Source organism: Scyliorhinus torazame, chromosome 16, assembly GCF_047496885.1.
Source record: "Scyliorhinus torazame isolate Kashiwa2021f chromosome 16, sScyTor2.1, whole genome shotgun sequence".
Taxonomy (NCBI): Eukaryota; Metazoa; Chordata; class Chondrichthyes; order Carcharhiniformes; family Scyliorhinidae; genus Scyliorhinus; species Scyliorhinus torazame.
In genome coordinates this window covers 127,431,401-127,448,990 of record NC_092722.1, presented here as the reverse complement: position 1 = coordinate 127,448,990, position 17,590 = coordinate 127,431,401, and the positions used below count along the sequence as shown (strand labels likewise).

The 17,590-nt window shown below is 43.1% G+C and overlaps 1 protein-coding gene across 6 annotated transcripts in view; it reads right to left on the bottom strand.

Moving 5' to 3' along the window:
• Window positions 1–671: 671 nt before the first annotated feature.
• pcgf5b (polycomb group ring finger 5b) overlaps window positions 672–17,590 on the bottom strand; it is a 340,525-nt gene continuing 323,606 nt past the window's right edge. For 5 of the 6 annotated variants that reach the window (XM_072479025.1, XM_072479026.1, XM_072479030.1 and 2 more), the window contains one exon: window positions 672–1,130. In XM_072479025.1, the coding sequence (XP_072335126.1) occupies window positions 1,083–1,130 (48 nt within the window). In that variant the 3' untranslated portion in view covers window positions 672–1,082. Of the gene's footprint in view, window positions 1,131–11,114; window positions 11,123–17,590 lie in introns of all 6 variants that reach the window. The other variant, XM_072479031.1, reaches the window with a different exon arrangement.

Genomic DNA, 17,590 nt, shown 5'->3' with positions numbered 1-17,590 from the left:
AGGTGAAGAGTGCAGGGCAAGATAATCTAAAAAAGACTGTTTTCAGCAATGTTGATTGTATTTTAGTTAGTGACAATAAAGGGAGAGAGCTGGTCCAAGCAATCTGCCATTGTCAATCAATGCCTGATTTTAGTAACTAACTTGGTGTGCTAAATAACGGAAGGTTCCAGTGATTTCAAAATTCACCTGTGAGACTCACATAAAAGGATTATATATAACATTTACAAACTCAACTAAATAATCTCTGTGTAGCAGTCATTTTGAAATTTGACTTGTTAAGGAAGCAAATTCTTTATTCCAAAGTCTTAATTGGTGTAGATTTTTAAAAATGAGGCTTCATAATTTTTAATGGGCTAATTTGCTTGAAAGAATCAGACTACATATTTCCCTCCATATTGGGAATAAGTAACTACCTGGTTTCCTTTTGTGTGACAGTTTTTGGGGACTTTTCTTTTACTTTAAGTCACTGCTATAAAACAGTTTACTGACGAAAGGACAGCTAGAAAAAAGGGTTATCAATGTTTAAAGCAGGGATAATTTTGAAAGGATTTCCCTCCCCATGACTTCCTTATGATTACACCAGTGGTATATAACCAAAACATTTAACAACTTCAAACCGTAATCTTTAGGGTTAATTAACTTACTATAAACAAAGAAAGTCAATACATATGTTAGCCGGAACATAAATTTATTCAAAGACGCAGAACAAGTTTTGCCATTTTGTTATGTGTTTTAGCATTAGCACAAGCACATGTATAACTTCAGGACGTAGGCTTATAGACACATGGGCAGTGAATAAGGACTCTCAATTCACAGGCTATAGTGGGTGATTATTTGCAGTATTCAACACAAATATCACACAGATCGACACAAACGTTTCATGGCTCCAGTAGCAGAGTAGCATTGGGCTTGTTCTTGGGAAAAATAAATGCATCTGAAAAATGGTAGGCAGATACAAATTTTGTTTCTGTTCTGAAAAAATCTGATTCTGTCCATTGTCCAATATATCCATTCATTGTGCAAACTGTCGATGGGTAAACTTTAGTGCAGTATCCACCATAGTGGATAACAGCTGCTCTGGTCTAACCAAAGTCAATCCTTGGCCGATACTGTAGTACCATTGGATAAGACTGGAAAAGAAGCAGGAAAGAATTTTAAAGTTATTATTGTTGTAACACCAATTAAATTGCATCACCCTGAAGGTAATGAAATTACTAATTGCTTTTGAAGAAGTATTTAAATTCAAATTCCACAAGAATATTTGTAATCATTACAAGAGTGACCAAAATACATTTCGGAAGCCTGTCCATCTTGTGTAGTTGATGTAATCTGGTTATCTTCCCCACTCTGTGATACATAAAAGCCTCATTCTGGAGCACATACTTTATTGTTTTGGATCAAAAATGGCAGCATTGATTCCCTCCTAATGAAGTGAAAACCATGAAACATAAAAAATAAACCACCCTAAGCAGCATCAGGGCAGGAAGGGAAAAGGAGGTTGGATGTGGAACTTTGTATGTGAAGGTTTAACGTCAGTCAAAGAATGAGTGGGAGAACTTGGCATTCTTTCTCATTTGCTTCCCTTTCCCTCACATATAAGTAAACTTAAACAGGACAAAAGGCAGGCATTTTGTTTTGTATGTCTTCAGATATCTTACAACGTTGCAGTGAGAAGTGTTTCATCAACCAGGCTGCTCGGTCTTTGGTGTCTTAAAGATAGCCTTGAAAAGCATGTTGGCTTATGAACGAATCACTGCACAAGCTGCATGAGCTCTAACTTTCCATGGTATTTATGCCTTGGAGCAGCATGAGGTTATTAAGCTTTATTTAAAAAGGGCTTTGCAAATCACCTTCTTTCCAAAACATAGTAATTACCTCATTGCCCAAAAATCTTTCATACTATTTTATAGTGGGAGCTGACACAACACAACAACCAAGTGTTCACGGCCTTCAGTGGAAATGGCAAAATGCTGCAGATTATAAACAGGCCACCATAATTGCCTGAGATGAACTGTAATCATTCTTGGTCCCATAGATAGATGCAAACCCTCTAAATCAGCCTCATCAAAGATTAGTCCTGAGGGTTGCTGTTTCAAATCTGTGTTCATCAGTGTCAGCCGACCTCCCTAGTATGAGTTCTTGAGGGGTTTAATAATATTGAGGGAAGGGAACAAAAACCTAAAGATGACTATGTATGATATTCTTGTCTGAACATTTAGCACATTTCCCCTTTCTGATATGCAAAGAGGTATTTAACCATTTAAAATAGACAAGTTTACACCTCTATTGAAATAGCATTCAGAGGCAAGTCAAATGACCATGCCAAGTATTCTTTGGGCAGACGCGTTGAGTAGGGTCAACAGGACCGCAACATGTGCCAGGCTCAGCCTGATCCAATTTAAGGTTGTTCACCGGGCTCACATGACAGTAGCCCGGATGAGCAGATTCTTTGGGGTGGAGGATAGGTGTGCGAAGTGCGCGGGGGCGGGGGGGGGGGCGACAGCGAACCATGTCATATGTTCTGGGCATGTCCAAAACTGAGGGGTTTTGGCAGGGGTTTGCCGGCGCCATGTCCTCGGTATTAAATATGAGGGTGGCAATGAGTCCAGAGGTGGCGATTTTGGGGTGTCGCAGGATCCGAAAATCCAGGAGGAGAAAGAGGCGGACGTTCTGGCCTTTGCTTCCCTGGTAGCCCGGAGGCGGATATTACTAGCATGGAGGGACTCAAAGCCCCCAAAATCAGAGACCTGGCTTTCGGACATGGCTGGCTTCCTCTGCCTGGAGAAAATTAAGTGAGCCATGAGAGGGTCTCTGTTAGGGTTCGCCCGGAGGTGGTAACCATTCGTCGACTTCCTCGCAGAGAATTAATCGTCAGCAGAAGGGGTGTGTGTGTGTGGGGGGGGGGGTAGGTTAGCATAGATTAGGGGGGTAAGCAATGGTAGGACCTGTGGGAGAGGGAGGCGGTATTTGCACTATGTTTATATTTTCCTTGTTATGTACATCGTTGATTTTGTTGCTGTTACAATGCCAAAGAAATACCTCAATAAAATGTTTATTAAAAAAAAAGTGCCGAGAAACACAGGGCTATTCAACACTACTCGTTTTGGATAAGGGGCCTCAATGGGGAACCCGCGGCCGAGGCCGCACATAGCACGTTTGTTACAATAGCGAGCTCCGTTCGTTGTAACGAGGCCCCGTTGTGGGCGGGATTCCCCTTGCAAAGTCTCCATTCAATTCAGGCATTGCCTGAAGGCGATTCAATGCATTCAATTCAGGCATTGCGAGGCGTGTAGATCCCAGGAGCGGGGTCTCCCGGCTTTCACTGGCCACGCTGCAATGCAGCAAGATGCATTTCTGGCGCAGCTTGGTTGGAAGATCACACCCCTAGTCCTGGTTTAGTCTTAAAAGGACCTCCATTCCTAACATTGACACAGGATCCAACAAGAAGATTGGCACTTTAGTGAGGTAATAAAGTGGGTCTGGTTCCTGTGAAACAATAACATTGCTGGAGCCAACAAGAGAGCAAGGTGAGGAGACTGGCCATACAAAAAAACTCCCACAAATAACATCGTTATTTCCTAATTAACGGATCCAGAAAGACATGTTGGTTGTTCCTGCCTTGTGGTGATTAAGCAGCAGGTCTTATACTTTGGAAAGGACAATGGCATACGGAGAAGAAAGGTACCATGTGTGTTGACTATTAGAAAGGATCTATATGCATAACTTATGAGTAGGTAATGTCCAAAGAAAAATCAGCAAAGATCAATCTGGTTGAAGTCAGCCTTGTTGTCCCAATATGAAGCACAGACATCATTAGCTAGGTCACCATGACATTCATAGTTTTCAAATAACAAATGTCCTAAATTGTTAAATTTTAAATATTCCATTTCAAGATTCCTCCCAGACTGTAAAGTACACACGGAACCAATTATTAATTTCCACAGTGCACCTTTCTCAATGCTGGTGACTGTTGTGTAAGCAACAGCGATCAAAATCTTATCCACAGCTGCCTCGAAGAGTCACACGGCCACAAAAACTGTGTTTATGTAAAGTTCTGACAGGACAATCCCTGGGAGTTTCCACTTTTGGCATGACATCAGCTCCTATTTGAATATAATAGCTTTTTCAGTGGCAGAGCTGAGCCACTATGGGGTGTGTTGCACCTGTCCAACACTCAAGTGTGAAGTGTGTCAGGCTGAGGATACACAGTGAGCTAAGGGAATCAGAGCCCAGGGGCGGGATTCGCCAGTCGCCGATGCCGAAACCGTGTTCGCCGATCGGCTGGAGAATACCCGTTTACGACCAAGTCGGGGGCGGCGCCGCTTTCGCGATGCTCCGCCCCCTCCAAAGTGACGTACGCCGCGCGCCGTATCGACGGCCTCAGGCAACCACCCAATGCTCTGTCCCCGACTGGCCGAGTTCTCGACGGTGTCGGTCGCATGTGCTATCATCTGTTGGGAACTCGGCGTAGTGGCTGCAGACTCAGTCCAGCGCTGCCACAGTCGAGGGAGGGCCGATCCGCTGGCAGGGGGTCTTATCAGGGGCTAGGGGCACTGTTGGGAGGGTGGTCTGCTGCTTGCAAACCGGCCAAAGGGGGGGGGCACTATTTCGCAGGCTGGGTCCACGAGCTTCCGCCGCCATGTTGCATGGCGCAGCCGCTGCAGGCTGCCTCCATGCGCATGCGCGGTCACGGACCTGGCAATTCTCCGGGCCGTATCGGCAGCTGGAGCCAGGTGCTCTACGCTGCTTGCCCCCAGCTAAACGGAGGATCAGTGGCTGTTTTCACGCCGAATTTCGGTCGTAAAACGCCACTGTGCCCACGCAGGCGTGGGGACATAGCCTCAAAATCTGAGAATCCAGCCCGTGATATATAAATCTCAGGAGCAATCTGTTGACAAAAATTTACTCATTTAAAAATATTTTATATCAGGAAATTAACACAATTCTTATTTTCAACAGCCTGTCAGATTCTTTCATTATAAAATGTCAGTAGTTTGTCCAGTATACTGCAGATAAAGTCAGGAAAATGTATTCTATTCATCTTACAAAACCAATGTGCGCAATTTAACAGAAACATTTCTAAGGGTCATTTTGGGCATGATTGGCGGGGTGTTCCATGAGCAAGTCGAGTCATTTAGAGCTCCAAAAAGCTTCTCGCCATTACTGGCTGTCTCGCTGTCTGATTCCCCAGATTCGTGCCTCAGCAGCTCACCGTTAACACAAGGGAGTTGCTTCTAAATGCTCTCTCACCACTCACTCCCAGTCAAGGCAGCACACAGACCTGCTCATTGCTGTGACAATGCCAACCTGGTCAGACTTCTCAATGGTGTGGAGGTGAGACGGGACATCCTGTTCCCCTGAGGGGGTAGAAGGGCCAGCAGCAGGGTCCCCAATACTGCTTGGGAGGCAGTTGCAGCAGCTGTCAGTGTGGGTAGCATGACAAGGGGAACTGCCATACAATGTAGGTAGATAGCCAACAACCTCCACCGAGTTGCAAGGCTAAGTTACCATCTCTCTCCTGGCATCAGTTCTGTCTGCCACCCTACAAATTCCCAACCCCCACCCACCACAAATTACTGGCTGACACTTTGCACCCTTCCCAGCACAACCCCTTCCTATCCAGTTGCGGTGCCCACAATGCTTCCTGCCATAGAACCCCCCCAATCCATCAAACATGCGGCTCACAGGAGAAGATAGTCCATAATAAGCGGGAAAGGGAGTATCAGAGATCCGAGTACTCTTCCCCCGATGAGGAACAGGCCCTGGAGATTGCGGGGTTGACTTAGGAGAGAGTAATCACCGACAGGTAGTTTGGCCTGCTCTGCAGAGGTGAGTATACACTGCCTCTTCACCCAGATGACCTGTCTCAAGTGAGTTGTTCATGGCAGACAAAATGATCCTTCCCTCTCATTGACTACATGTCCATTCTCTCACAGGATCTCCATGTGATGGGGCCGGTCCATCTGGAATAGCCTCTCCTCCCCACCTCCGGCAACCCTCAGACATGCAAGAGAGCACCTCGGGGGCAAGCTCAGAGGACACCACCATCGAAGCATCGCAGATATCACCCGCACAATCCACCAGTGCAGAGATACACACCTCGGTGATTGACATTAGTGGACAGGCTTCTGGGGGGTACAATATGGTGAGCACCACACAGTTGCTGATGCACATCAGGTGGAGGCAGGAACATCCAAGGGAGTCAGCAATCAGAGGTCTGCTGAATGTTAGCGGCATTCCAGACAATGCATAGCCAATTGGAGGCGTCCCAAAGGCTACAGGTGCTGATGATGACATTGACAATGCGTGGCACCGAGGCCAACACAGCTCGGGTGTCAACTGCAATGGAAAGCCTACAGAACAAGGTCAGCATCTTGAGTGGTCATGTCAAAAGCATGGCTCAGTCTGTGACGACCATGGCTGAGTGCCTCGACATCATGTCCCAGTTGATATGGGGCATATCCCACATGTCATTTGTCATGTGAGAGTACCTTTAAGAAATGGGTGTTTATAAATGGGTCTATATATAAATATCTGTAGTGAGTGTACCTTTAAGAAATGGGTGTTTACTACGTCAGTGATGTCAAAGAGCGGGTGGAGCTGGGCTGTCTGTCAGCTTTTTACTTTTGTTTATGAGCAGGCTGCAGGGTGTGTTTTAGTTTTGTTTTCAGTGTTGGAGCTGAAGCCAGACCAAGCAGGTGTACTGCTGTTCTCTCTGCCATCAAAAGACTATCGCTGGATGATTTGGTGAATTCAGAATTATAAATATTCTCAGTAGTGAAGTTAAGCCTGATGGCTTTCTGTTTTGAAGGTTTTTTCAGTCTTATGGGTGTTAAAAGGACAGCCTAAGCATTACTTAGTGTTGTATTCTTTGGGGGTTGTATTTGAATTAATGGTTGCTAAGATGTTCACTGTATGTTTCAAAAAGGTTAACTTGCGTTCATAGAATAAACATTTGTTTTCCTTTAAAAATTACTTTCCCATTTATGCTGTTCCATCCCTGTAGAGTGGGCCGTGTGCTCCCCATACCACAATCTATTAAAAGTCGTGGGTCAGGTGAACTACATGATACACTTTGGGGTTCTCTAAACCATGGCCCATAACAAATTAGGGGCTCGTCCGCGATTAAAGTCTATCTATTGGATTGGCTTAGTGAACATAAAGACAGTGAGGGGTAAGCATATTGTGGTTGTTTATCAGGTGTGTTATTTTAGTTTAAGTAAGGAGTGTGTTGTGGACAATGGCTCTTTCAGAGGCTTAGACGTTTTTGGGGGTGGAGACGGTCACACGCAGTACCTTACAGACAGAGACTAAAAGTAGACTTTTAGATTTGGCAAAAACATTGCAGTTAACATTACCCGACAAAATGCGAAAAGATGAGGTAATTATGGCGGTGGCTAAGCATTTAAAGTTGCATGAGATAGTGTTTGACTCATTGGAAATAGCAAAAATTCAGTTACGAATTAAACAAATGGAACATCAGAAAGAATTAAAGCAGCTTGAGAGAGAGAGGAAAAAGAAAGAGAAAGAGAGAGAGAGGAAATAGAGAGAGAAGAAAGGAAAATAGAAAGAATAGCCCGAGGAGAACAAAAAGAAAGAGGGAGATACAGATCAGGGAAACAGATAAAGAGAGAGAGTTTGAACTTATGAAAATGGCCATGAAACATGACAGTCAGTTAAAATTGGCAGACATAAAGGGAAATGTACAGTTGGTTGATAGTGATGAGGATAGTGAGAGAGCGTCATAGTCGAAGGCTTGGTGGGGATCTATTTAAATATGTCCAAGCATTGCCAAGGTTTGACGAGAAGGAGATGGAAGTCTTTTTCATTTCATTTGAGAAGGTGGCTAAACAAATGAAATGGCCACAGGGCATGTGGGTATTACTGATTCAAACAAAGCTGGTAGATAGAGCGAGTGAAATGTTTGCATCACTACCGGAGGAGGTATCTGGGCCGTATGAGGAAGTGAAAAAATCTATCTTAGGTGCATATGAACTAGTGCCTGAAGCCTACAGACAAAGGTTCAGAAATTTAAGGAAAGAATTTGGTCAAACATACATGGAGTTTGAAAGGATCAAACAGAATAATTTTGATAGGTGGGTAAGGGCTTTGACAATAGACAAAACATATGAAGTTCTCAGAGAAATTATACTTTTGGAGGAGTTTAAAAATTCAATTCCTGATGTAGTGAGAACTCATATGGAAGAACAGAGGGCTAAAACTGCGAGATTAGCAGCAGAAATGGCAGATGATTATGAATTAGTTCATAAATCAAAGCTTGGTTTCCAATATCAGTTTCAGCCTGTGAGGGATAGAAACTGGAGACATGAGAAATACTCAAGTGGTAGAGGTAAAGGTGATCTGATGGGAGATAATAAAGAGAGTGTACCTCAGATTGAAAACGAAATCCAGGATGGAGGAAGAGACATGAAAAGTTTCAAATGTTTTCACTGTAATAAACTAGGCCATGTAAAGTCAGTGTTGGTGATTGAAGAAAAGCACTGGGAAGGCTGATGTGGTAAAACAGGATAAGTCGGTGGGATTTGTGAAAGTGGTAAAGGAAAGCCCAAGTGAAGCGAAGGAGGTGCAAAAGATTGTACAGCCTGATCAAGAGGTGATTGATAAGAAGGTGCCAGATCTCTTTAAAGAATTTACTTGTGTGAGTAAAGTTTACTCATGTGTATCAGGAGGAGCAGGTAAATAAATCACAATTTTAAGAGATACGGGAGCTAGTCAATCTTTAATGGTAAGAGATGAGGAGTTATGTAGTGTGGGAAGAATGTTGCCAGAGAAGGTGGTAATATGTGGAATTCAGGGTGAGAGGAGTAGTGTTCAATTATGTAAGGTAAGGTTGGAAAGTCCAGTGAAGAGTGGTGAAGTGGTAGTAGGAGTAATAGATAAACTATCCTGTCCAGGAATACAGTTTATCTTGGGTAATGATATAGTTGGGAGTGATGGCTACTGCGGTTGATCAGCCATTGGAAAATCAGACAACTGAAGTGTTGAAGGACGAATATCCTGGGATTTTTCCGGATTCTGTAGTAACAAGGTCTCAAAGTCACAGGTTAAGACAAGAGGAGAAATCAAAGAGTGAAGATGATGTTGAAGTGCAATTGTCAGAAACGATTTTTGATCAGATGGTTGAAAAAGAACAAGAACAGGTGGAGGATGAGGCGGATCTTTTTAGTTCAGGAAAATTGGCGGAGTTACAACAAAAAGATATAGAAATAAAACGGATGTATCAGAAAGCATACACGGAAGAGGAATCTGAGTGTATACCAGAGTGTTATTACCGTAAAAGTAATGTCTAGATGAGAAAATGGAGACCTTTACATATGCAGGCGAATGAAAAGTGGGCAGAAGTTCATCAAGTAGTATTGCCGGTAGGGTATAAAAAGGAGGTGTTGCGAGTTGCACATGAGGTACCAGTGGGAGGTCATTTGGAAATAGGGACAACTCAAGCTAAAATCCAGAAACATTTTTATTGGCCTGGACTGTGGAAAGATGTAGCTAAATGTTGTCAATCATGTCACACATGTCAAGTGATAGGGAAACCTCAAGCAGTGATAAAACCAGCGCCCTTAATACCCGTTCCAGCAGTTCATAGAATCATAGAAGTTTACAGCATGGAAACAGGCCCTTCGGCCCAACCAGTCCATGCCGCCCAGTTTTTACCATTAAGCTAGTCCCAGTTGCCCGCACTTGGCTCATAACCCTCTATACCCATCTTACCCATGTAACTATCTAAATGCTTTTTAAAAGACACAATTGTACCCGCCTCTACTACTACCTCTGGCAGCACATTCCAGACACTCACTACCCTCTGAGTGAAGAAATTGCCCCTCTGGGCCCTTCTGAATCTCTCCCCTCTCACCTTAAACCTATGCCCTCTAGTTTTAGACTCCCCTCCCTTTGGGAAAAGATGTTGACTATCTACCTTATCTATGCCCCTCATTATTTTATAGACCTCTATAAGATCACCCCTAAGCCACCTACGCTCCAGGGAAAAAAGTCCCAGTCTATCCAGCCTCTCCTTATAACTCGAACCATCAAGTCCCGGCAACATCCTAGTAAATCTTTTCTGCACTCTTTCTAGTTTAATAATATCCTTAAGTTGAGGAACCTTTTACAAGGGTCTTAATTGATTGCGTAGGACCGCTTCCTAAAACGGAAAGTGGGAATCAATATCTTTTGACGATAATGGATGTGTCTACTAGGTTTCCAGAGGCCATTCCAGTACGTAATATTACAGCTAAAAAGATTGTGGAGGAGTTACTTAAATTCTTTACTAGATATGGACTACCCACAGAAATACAATCGGATCAAGGATCAAATTTTACCTCAAGATTATTCAAAGAAATTATGGATAGCTTAGGAATAAAACAATTTAAATCAATTGCATACCATCCAGAATCGCAGGGAGCGTTGGAAAGGTGGCATCAGACATTAAAGACAATGTTGAGGGCTTATTGTCAAGATTATCCAGAGGATTGGGATAAAGGAATTCCATTCGTACTGTTTGCAATTAGGGATGCACCTAATGAGTCAACCAAATTCAGTCCTTCTGAACTAATTTTTGGTCATGAGGTAAGAGGACCACTTAAATTGATTATGGAAAAATTGGTGAGTGAGAAATCGGAAATTACATTATTGGATTACGTGTCTAATTTTAGGGAACGATTAAATAGAGCAGGTGAATTGGCGAGACAACATTTAAAAGTTGCACAAAATGTGATGAAACGGGTAGTGGACAAGAAATCCAAAGCTTGTAGTTTTTGCCAGTGGAGATAAAGTTTTAGTATTGTTACCAGTGGTAGGTGAACCTTTAAAAGCTAGGTTTTATGGACCTTAGCAGATTGAAAGGAAATTAAGTGAGGTGAATTATGTGGTAAAAACACCAGATAGAAGGAAGACTCACCGGGTGTGTCATGTGAATATGCTTAAAAGGTACTTATAAAGGTAAGGAGAGAAAAAGGAGATTTTAATGATTCTAACTCAAAGTGACAAACCAAATCCAGTTGACTGTGAATTTGACATACCTCAAATTAAATTGGAAAATGAGGATGTTCTTAAAAATTGGGATAAATTGTTGAGTTACCTTCCAGAGGAAAAACGTACTGACCTGAAAGAGTTATTGATATCACATGGGCATATTTGTGGAGATAAATTGGGAAGTATTAAAATACCAAACATGATGTAGATGGAGATATGCTGTTCCAATCAAACAACATCCATATAGACTTACCCCTTTAAAATTGGCACAGATTAACAAAGATATCGAGAGTATGCTTAAAAATGGCAAAATTGAAGTGGGTTGTCGCCAATGGAGCTCATCCATAGTGATGGTACCTAAACCAGATGGTACCCAACAGTTGTGTGTGGACTAGAGAAAGGTGAATGCAGTTACAAGAACGGACTCTTATCCTATCCCACGTTTGGAGGATTGCATTGAGAAAGTGGGACAATCAGCTTTTATTTCTAAACTGGATTTACTTAAAGGTTACTGGCGGGTACCTTTATCCGAAAGGGCGAAGGAGATTTCAGCTTTTGTGACTCCAGATGGTATATACCAATTCAAAGTTATGCCATTTGGCATGAAAAACACCCCAGCCACGTTTCAACAGTTAATTAACAAAGTCGTTTCAGGGTTACCCAATTGTGCGGTATACATCGACGATCTGGTAATTTTCAGCCAGACATGGACAGAACATTTGAAACATCAGAGGGAGTATTCGATCGACTTCAGGAGGCGTGTTGGTGATAAATCTAGCCAAAGGTGAATTTGGAAAAGCCCAAGTCACTTTCCTTGAAGAGTTACCGATACCCTCAAGACGAAGGGAAATAATGCGATTTCTTGGCATGAGTGGATTTGATCGAACATTTGTGCAAATGTTTTGTAGCGTGGTTGCTCCACTAATGGACTTGCTGAAGAAACGTTGAAAATTTCAGTGGACAGCGGACTTTCAACAGACATTTGGCGGCCTGAAAGCTCTGATAACCAATGCTCCTGTGTTGGAGAATTACAAGGGATTCTGTGGTCAGATTGAACTAAAGTATCTGACTTTAAAGAGAAATGCTGAGGCATAGAGAAATGGACGGATCGTGCAGAGACCTTCTTGTTCAAAGAGACTGTCAATTGAGAAGGATTTCAGTTGGGGGAAGAAGAACGGAAAAAAATGGACTATATTAATATACCTGTTTGCGTGTGTTGTTTTTTTGAAACAAAAAAGTTATATTTACTGTGTGCATTTCTTAAAGGATAGTGAAAAGGTGAAAAATGAAACCATCTTGAAGTTGATGGTTGATTTTTTTTTCTTGGGGGGAGTTGTCATGTGAGAGTACCTTTAAGAAATGGGTGTTTATAAATGGGTGAGTATATAAATATCTGTAATGAGAGTACCTTTAAGAAATGGGTGTTTACTACATCAGTGATGTCAGAGAGTGGGTGGAGCTGGGCTATCTGTCAGCTTTTTACTTTTGTTTTTGAGCAGGCTGCAGGGTGTGTTTTAGTTTCGTTTTCAGTGTTGGAGCTGAAGCCAGACCAAACAGGTGTACTGGTGTTCTCTCTGCCATCAAAAGACTATATCTGGATCATTTGGTGAATTCAGAATTATAAATATTCTCAGTAGTCAAGTTAAGCCTGATGTCTTTCTGTTTTGAAGGTTTTTTAAGTCTTATGGATGTTAAAAGGACAGCGTAAGCATTACTTAGTGTTGTATTCTTTGGGGGTTGTATTTGAATTAATGGTTGCTAAGATGTTCACTGTATGTTTCAAAAAGGTTAACTTGAGTTCATAGAATAAACATTGTTTTGTTTTAAAAATTATTTTTCCATTTCTGCTCTACTCTGTAGAGTGGGCCGTGTGCTCCCCATACCACAATCTATTAAAAGTTGTGGGTCAGGTGAACTGCATGATACACTTAGGGGTTCTCTAAACCCTGGCCCATAACACATTCCCGTACCAGCCTCCCCAAACAGGAGCCGGAATGTGGCGACGAGGGGCTTTTCACAGTATCTTCATTGAAGCCTACTTGTGACAATAAGTAATTTTAATTTCATTTTTCATTCATATGAAATGAAAATGAAATGAAAATCGCTTATTGTCACAAGTAGGCTTCAAATGAAGTTACTGTGAAAAGCCCCTAGTCGCCACATTCCGGCGCCTGTTCGGGGAGGCTGGTATGGGAATTGAACCGTGCGGCTGGCCTGCCTTGGTCTGCTTTAAAAGCCAGCTATTTAGCCCAGTGTGCTAAGCCATATGCAGGTGGACGTTGCTGAGGCACTGCGGGACATGTCCCAGTCGCTGAGCAGCGTTGCTGAGGCCAGCCCGGGGCCTCCAGGGAGTCTCCTATTTCGAATCCCCCCCCCCCCCCCCCCGAACACTGGCACATCTGAAGTGCAGCGGGCTGAACAGGGTGGCATGGCAATACCAGTGACGTTGCTAAGTCGGTTGGGGCCCTCCAGCTCCAGGCCCTCCAGAGGACATCTGCCAAGGGCATCAAAAAAGGCCACGGGGCATGAAATGCAGCAGGCTGCCTCCACCTCCAATGAGCATCCTGGGAACACACCTAGAAGTAGCAGTGGACCAATTAAGATCAAGAAGATTGAGGATCATGGAGCAGGCACTGGGGGTGGGCTGTCACTTATCTATAGCAAGGAGAAATGGAAATGTTCACTATTAAAATATGTTACACCTAATCCATGTGAAGCCTCTGTCATGTTAATCTTCACAGTGGGCCTGCTTCCACCTCCACCCATTGCCCTCCAGTCCACGGGCACAGTGGTCCAAGATCAAACTCCCCCAATGCAGACCCTGTTCCGAGGATGAGTGTAAGCATGTTGGCAGCAGAAAGGCAGGAGTCAGACTTTGGCATAAACTCAGAAGCACCAGACATAATCTCACAGCGAGTGATCATTATTTTTGTGCCTTGTATATTGACCCGCTGACAGTGCCGACACAGGCCCATCACCCTGGGGTGATGCTGCACAGGCGTTTGGAGGGTGGAACACGATAGTTGGGTGCTGCCTGTCCTCCATCCTCCGGCTCCTCCCCAGATTCGTCCACCTTTCCCTCCTGAACCGCCTCCTCCTCCTCAGGCGAGGTGGCATGTCCGTCTTCCTCCAGCATGTCTTCCCGCTGCTGTGCCAGATTGTGGAGAGCAAAGCGGGAAAGGCTCTGGACCACCACAAAGCAGGAGACAGTGTACACCACTAGAGCGGTCCAGGCATCAGAACTGCATTGGGATCAGTTGGATATAGCTACTTGACAGCAACCTTTATAAAACACTGGCCTCATCTGTCCAATTCTGAGCACTGTATTTTAGGAGGGATGTGAAGGCCTTAGAAAGGGTGCAGAGAAGATTTACGAGAATGATTCCAGGGATGAGAAACTTCTCTTCCAAGGATAGACTGGAGAGGTGGGATCTAGTGCTTGGAAATGAGGCGGGCCAAGTAAATCAAGTGTGTGTGGGAGAATATTTGGTTTCACATAACCATTGTTTAATAAGGTTTAGATTAGTAATGGAGACTAGCAACGAACAATCTAAAGTGGAATTCTAAATTGGAATCTGGCCAGTGTAAAACAAGCACCAAAGACTGAGAAGAAAAACAGAAATGGAACAATGGGTGGTCTTTAAGGAAGAGCAATCAGGTAAATTCCAAAAAGAGGGAAAGGCAGTACAACCAAACCCTTGGTTAACACTGGAGATAGGGAATATGATGAAACAAAAAAGTGCATGATGCATGTCAGGTGAATTCTTCAAACGGGAACCAGGACAAATGGCAGTCCGTGTCCATATGCAGCATGGCTTAGAGAACATTCAAGCCTGGGCTAATCAATGGTAAGCAACATTTGCGCAATACAAGTGACAGGTAATGACCATCTTCAACAAGAGAGAATCTAACCATCTCCCTTGACATTCGATTACATTATCATCACTGAAACCCCACTAGCAACATCCTGGGAGTTACCACTGATGAAAAACTGAACTGGACCCGCCATGTAAAGCTACAAGACCTGTCAGAGGTTGGGAATTCTGTGGCAAGTAACACATCTCCTAACTCCACAAAGCCTGTCCACCATCTACAAGGCACAAGTTAGGAGTTTGATGGAATAGCCTTCACCTGCCTGGATGAGTGCAGTTCTGATAATACTCAAGAAACCCAACACCATCTGGCTGCCCGCTTGATTGGCACCCCAGTCACCAGAACAAAAGTTCATTCCCTCCACCATCAACGCACAGTGGCAGCAGAGTGTACCATCTACAAGAAGCAGTGTAGCAATTCACCAAGGTTCTTTTGATAGTACCTTCCAAACACACAACCTCTACCACTTTGAAGGACAAGGGCAGCAGGTGCATGGAACACCATCACCTGCAAGCTCCCCTCCAAGCCACGCACCGTCCTGACTTCAAACTATTTCACCGTTCCTTCACTGTCGCTGGGTCAAAATCTTGGAACTCCGATTCCAACAGCACTGTGGGTGTACCTACGCCACTTGGACTGCAACAGTTCAACAAGGCTGCTCACCATCACCTTTTCAAAAGCAATCCGGTTTCGGCAATAAATGCTGGACGAGCCAGCGACACTCACATGAAAGAATAAGGGGAAGTGAAGAGGAAATTAAGAATAATAAAGAGGGAATATGAGAATAGAAAGGGACTTAATCTCAAAGACCTTCTCCTGGAATGTAAAATAGGAGGCCTATTAGATTATATATGAGCAGAGTTGACCTTTCCTGTTGTTGCAAGATTGTCAACAAGGACCTCCATACCTATTTTTGCATCAATCCAAGAGTCCTGCTGTCATTTCTGTGACCATATTTCCAAATCTTGCTATTCCATCATTACAATACCAGTTTTGCATGTATGAACAAAATTTCTAGTCATTTGTATTTCCCCAACAGGGGGATTTTTTCTTTTAATATGGGCAGAAACCATCTTGTAGGAATGATAGAAAACGTTGAATATTGATAATGAATTAGCTTTACCTCCTTTTCTATGTCACTGGTTTGGATTTTGTGGCCAACAATAAACAAATGGTGCATGGACAGGACAAACAATTATGTGTCTCCTAACCAGTCAGATTGAAGAATTCATATTGAGGCACACAGCATCTAAACCAGGAAGTCTAACTTATAACTGTTAATTCAATGTCTAATCATGTGCAGAAAGCAAAATAGGAGAGAAAGAAGGATGAGATTAAGATGGAAAGATGAAAGAGATAGAAAACTTTAAAATGTCCAATAGTAATTAAAATATGATGGAATGGGGGTCCACACTTGTGAAAGTAATTTTCAGGGCCAGGAAGGTTGCTTCACAGTAATTAAGACTTATAAGCCATGAAACATTCACTTACACATGAATGGAAAGACCTCAATATTTTTGGTGAGTCTAGTGGGTAAGTATCACAACTTCACATCGTTGATGTTTGAATCTCTTGGTGAGATACTATTAAAGCAAAGCTTCTGATGGAGCGGAGCAATTCGGATAGCAACTTCCTAATTTTCATGTTGAATTGCACATATCAGCCACTAAAGTTGCTGTCCAATTTACACCTCAAGCATTGATTATTATTTCTACAATAAAATCTGGGCCATTACACTTATGACTTGGAAGAAATACTGTGTGCTCCTGTTATTTCAAAGAACAAGAACAAAGAAAAGTATAGCACAGGAACAGGCCCTTCGGCCCTCCAAGCCCGTGCCGACCATGCTGCCCGACTAAACTACAATCTTCTACCCTTCCTGGGTCCGTATCCCTCTATTCCCATTCTATTCATGTATTTGTCAAGATACCCCTTAAATGTCACTATTGTCCCTGCTTCCACCACCTCCTCCGGCAGCGAGTTCCAGGCACCCACTACCCTCTGTGTAAAAAGCTTGCCTCGTACATTTACTTTAAACCTTGCCTCTCGCACCTTAAACCTATGCCCCCTAGTAATTGACCCCTCTACCCTGGGGAAATGCCTCTGACTATCCACTCTGTCTATGCCCCTCATAATTTTGTAGACCTCTATCAGGTCGCCCCTCAACCTCCGTCGTATCAGTGAGAATAAACCGAGTTTATTCAACCGCGCCTCATAGCTAATGCCCTTCATACCAGGCAACATTCTGGTCAATCTCTTCTGCACCCTCTCTAAAGCCTCCACATCCTTCTGGTAGTGTGGCGACCAGAATTGAACACTATACTCCAAGTGTGGCCTAACTAAGGTTCTATACAGCTGCAACATGATTTGCCAATTCTTATACTCAATGCCCCGGCCAATGAAGGCAAGCATGCCGTATGCTTTCTTGACTACCTTCTCCACCTGTGTTGCCCCTTTCAATGACCTTCAATGTTGCTAAATTTAAACAACTGCATAAATGAAATTATTTTAATTACAAACTGTTTAACTGATAATTGGAGCACCATTTCTTTGATGCTAATGTGGTTAAATTAAATTTGTTTTAACATAAAAGATATCAATGGTCAGAGTCATCACTCCTTGGGGCAAAGTATCCTTTCCAATATTTATGGTATAAATAACTGAATTAATAGTAGGCTATTCAGTTATTTATGCTGGCAAAGAAATCAACCCTATCAATACATTA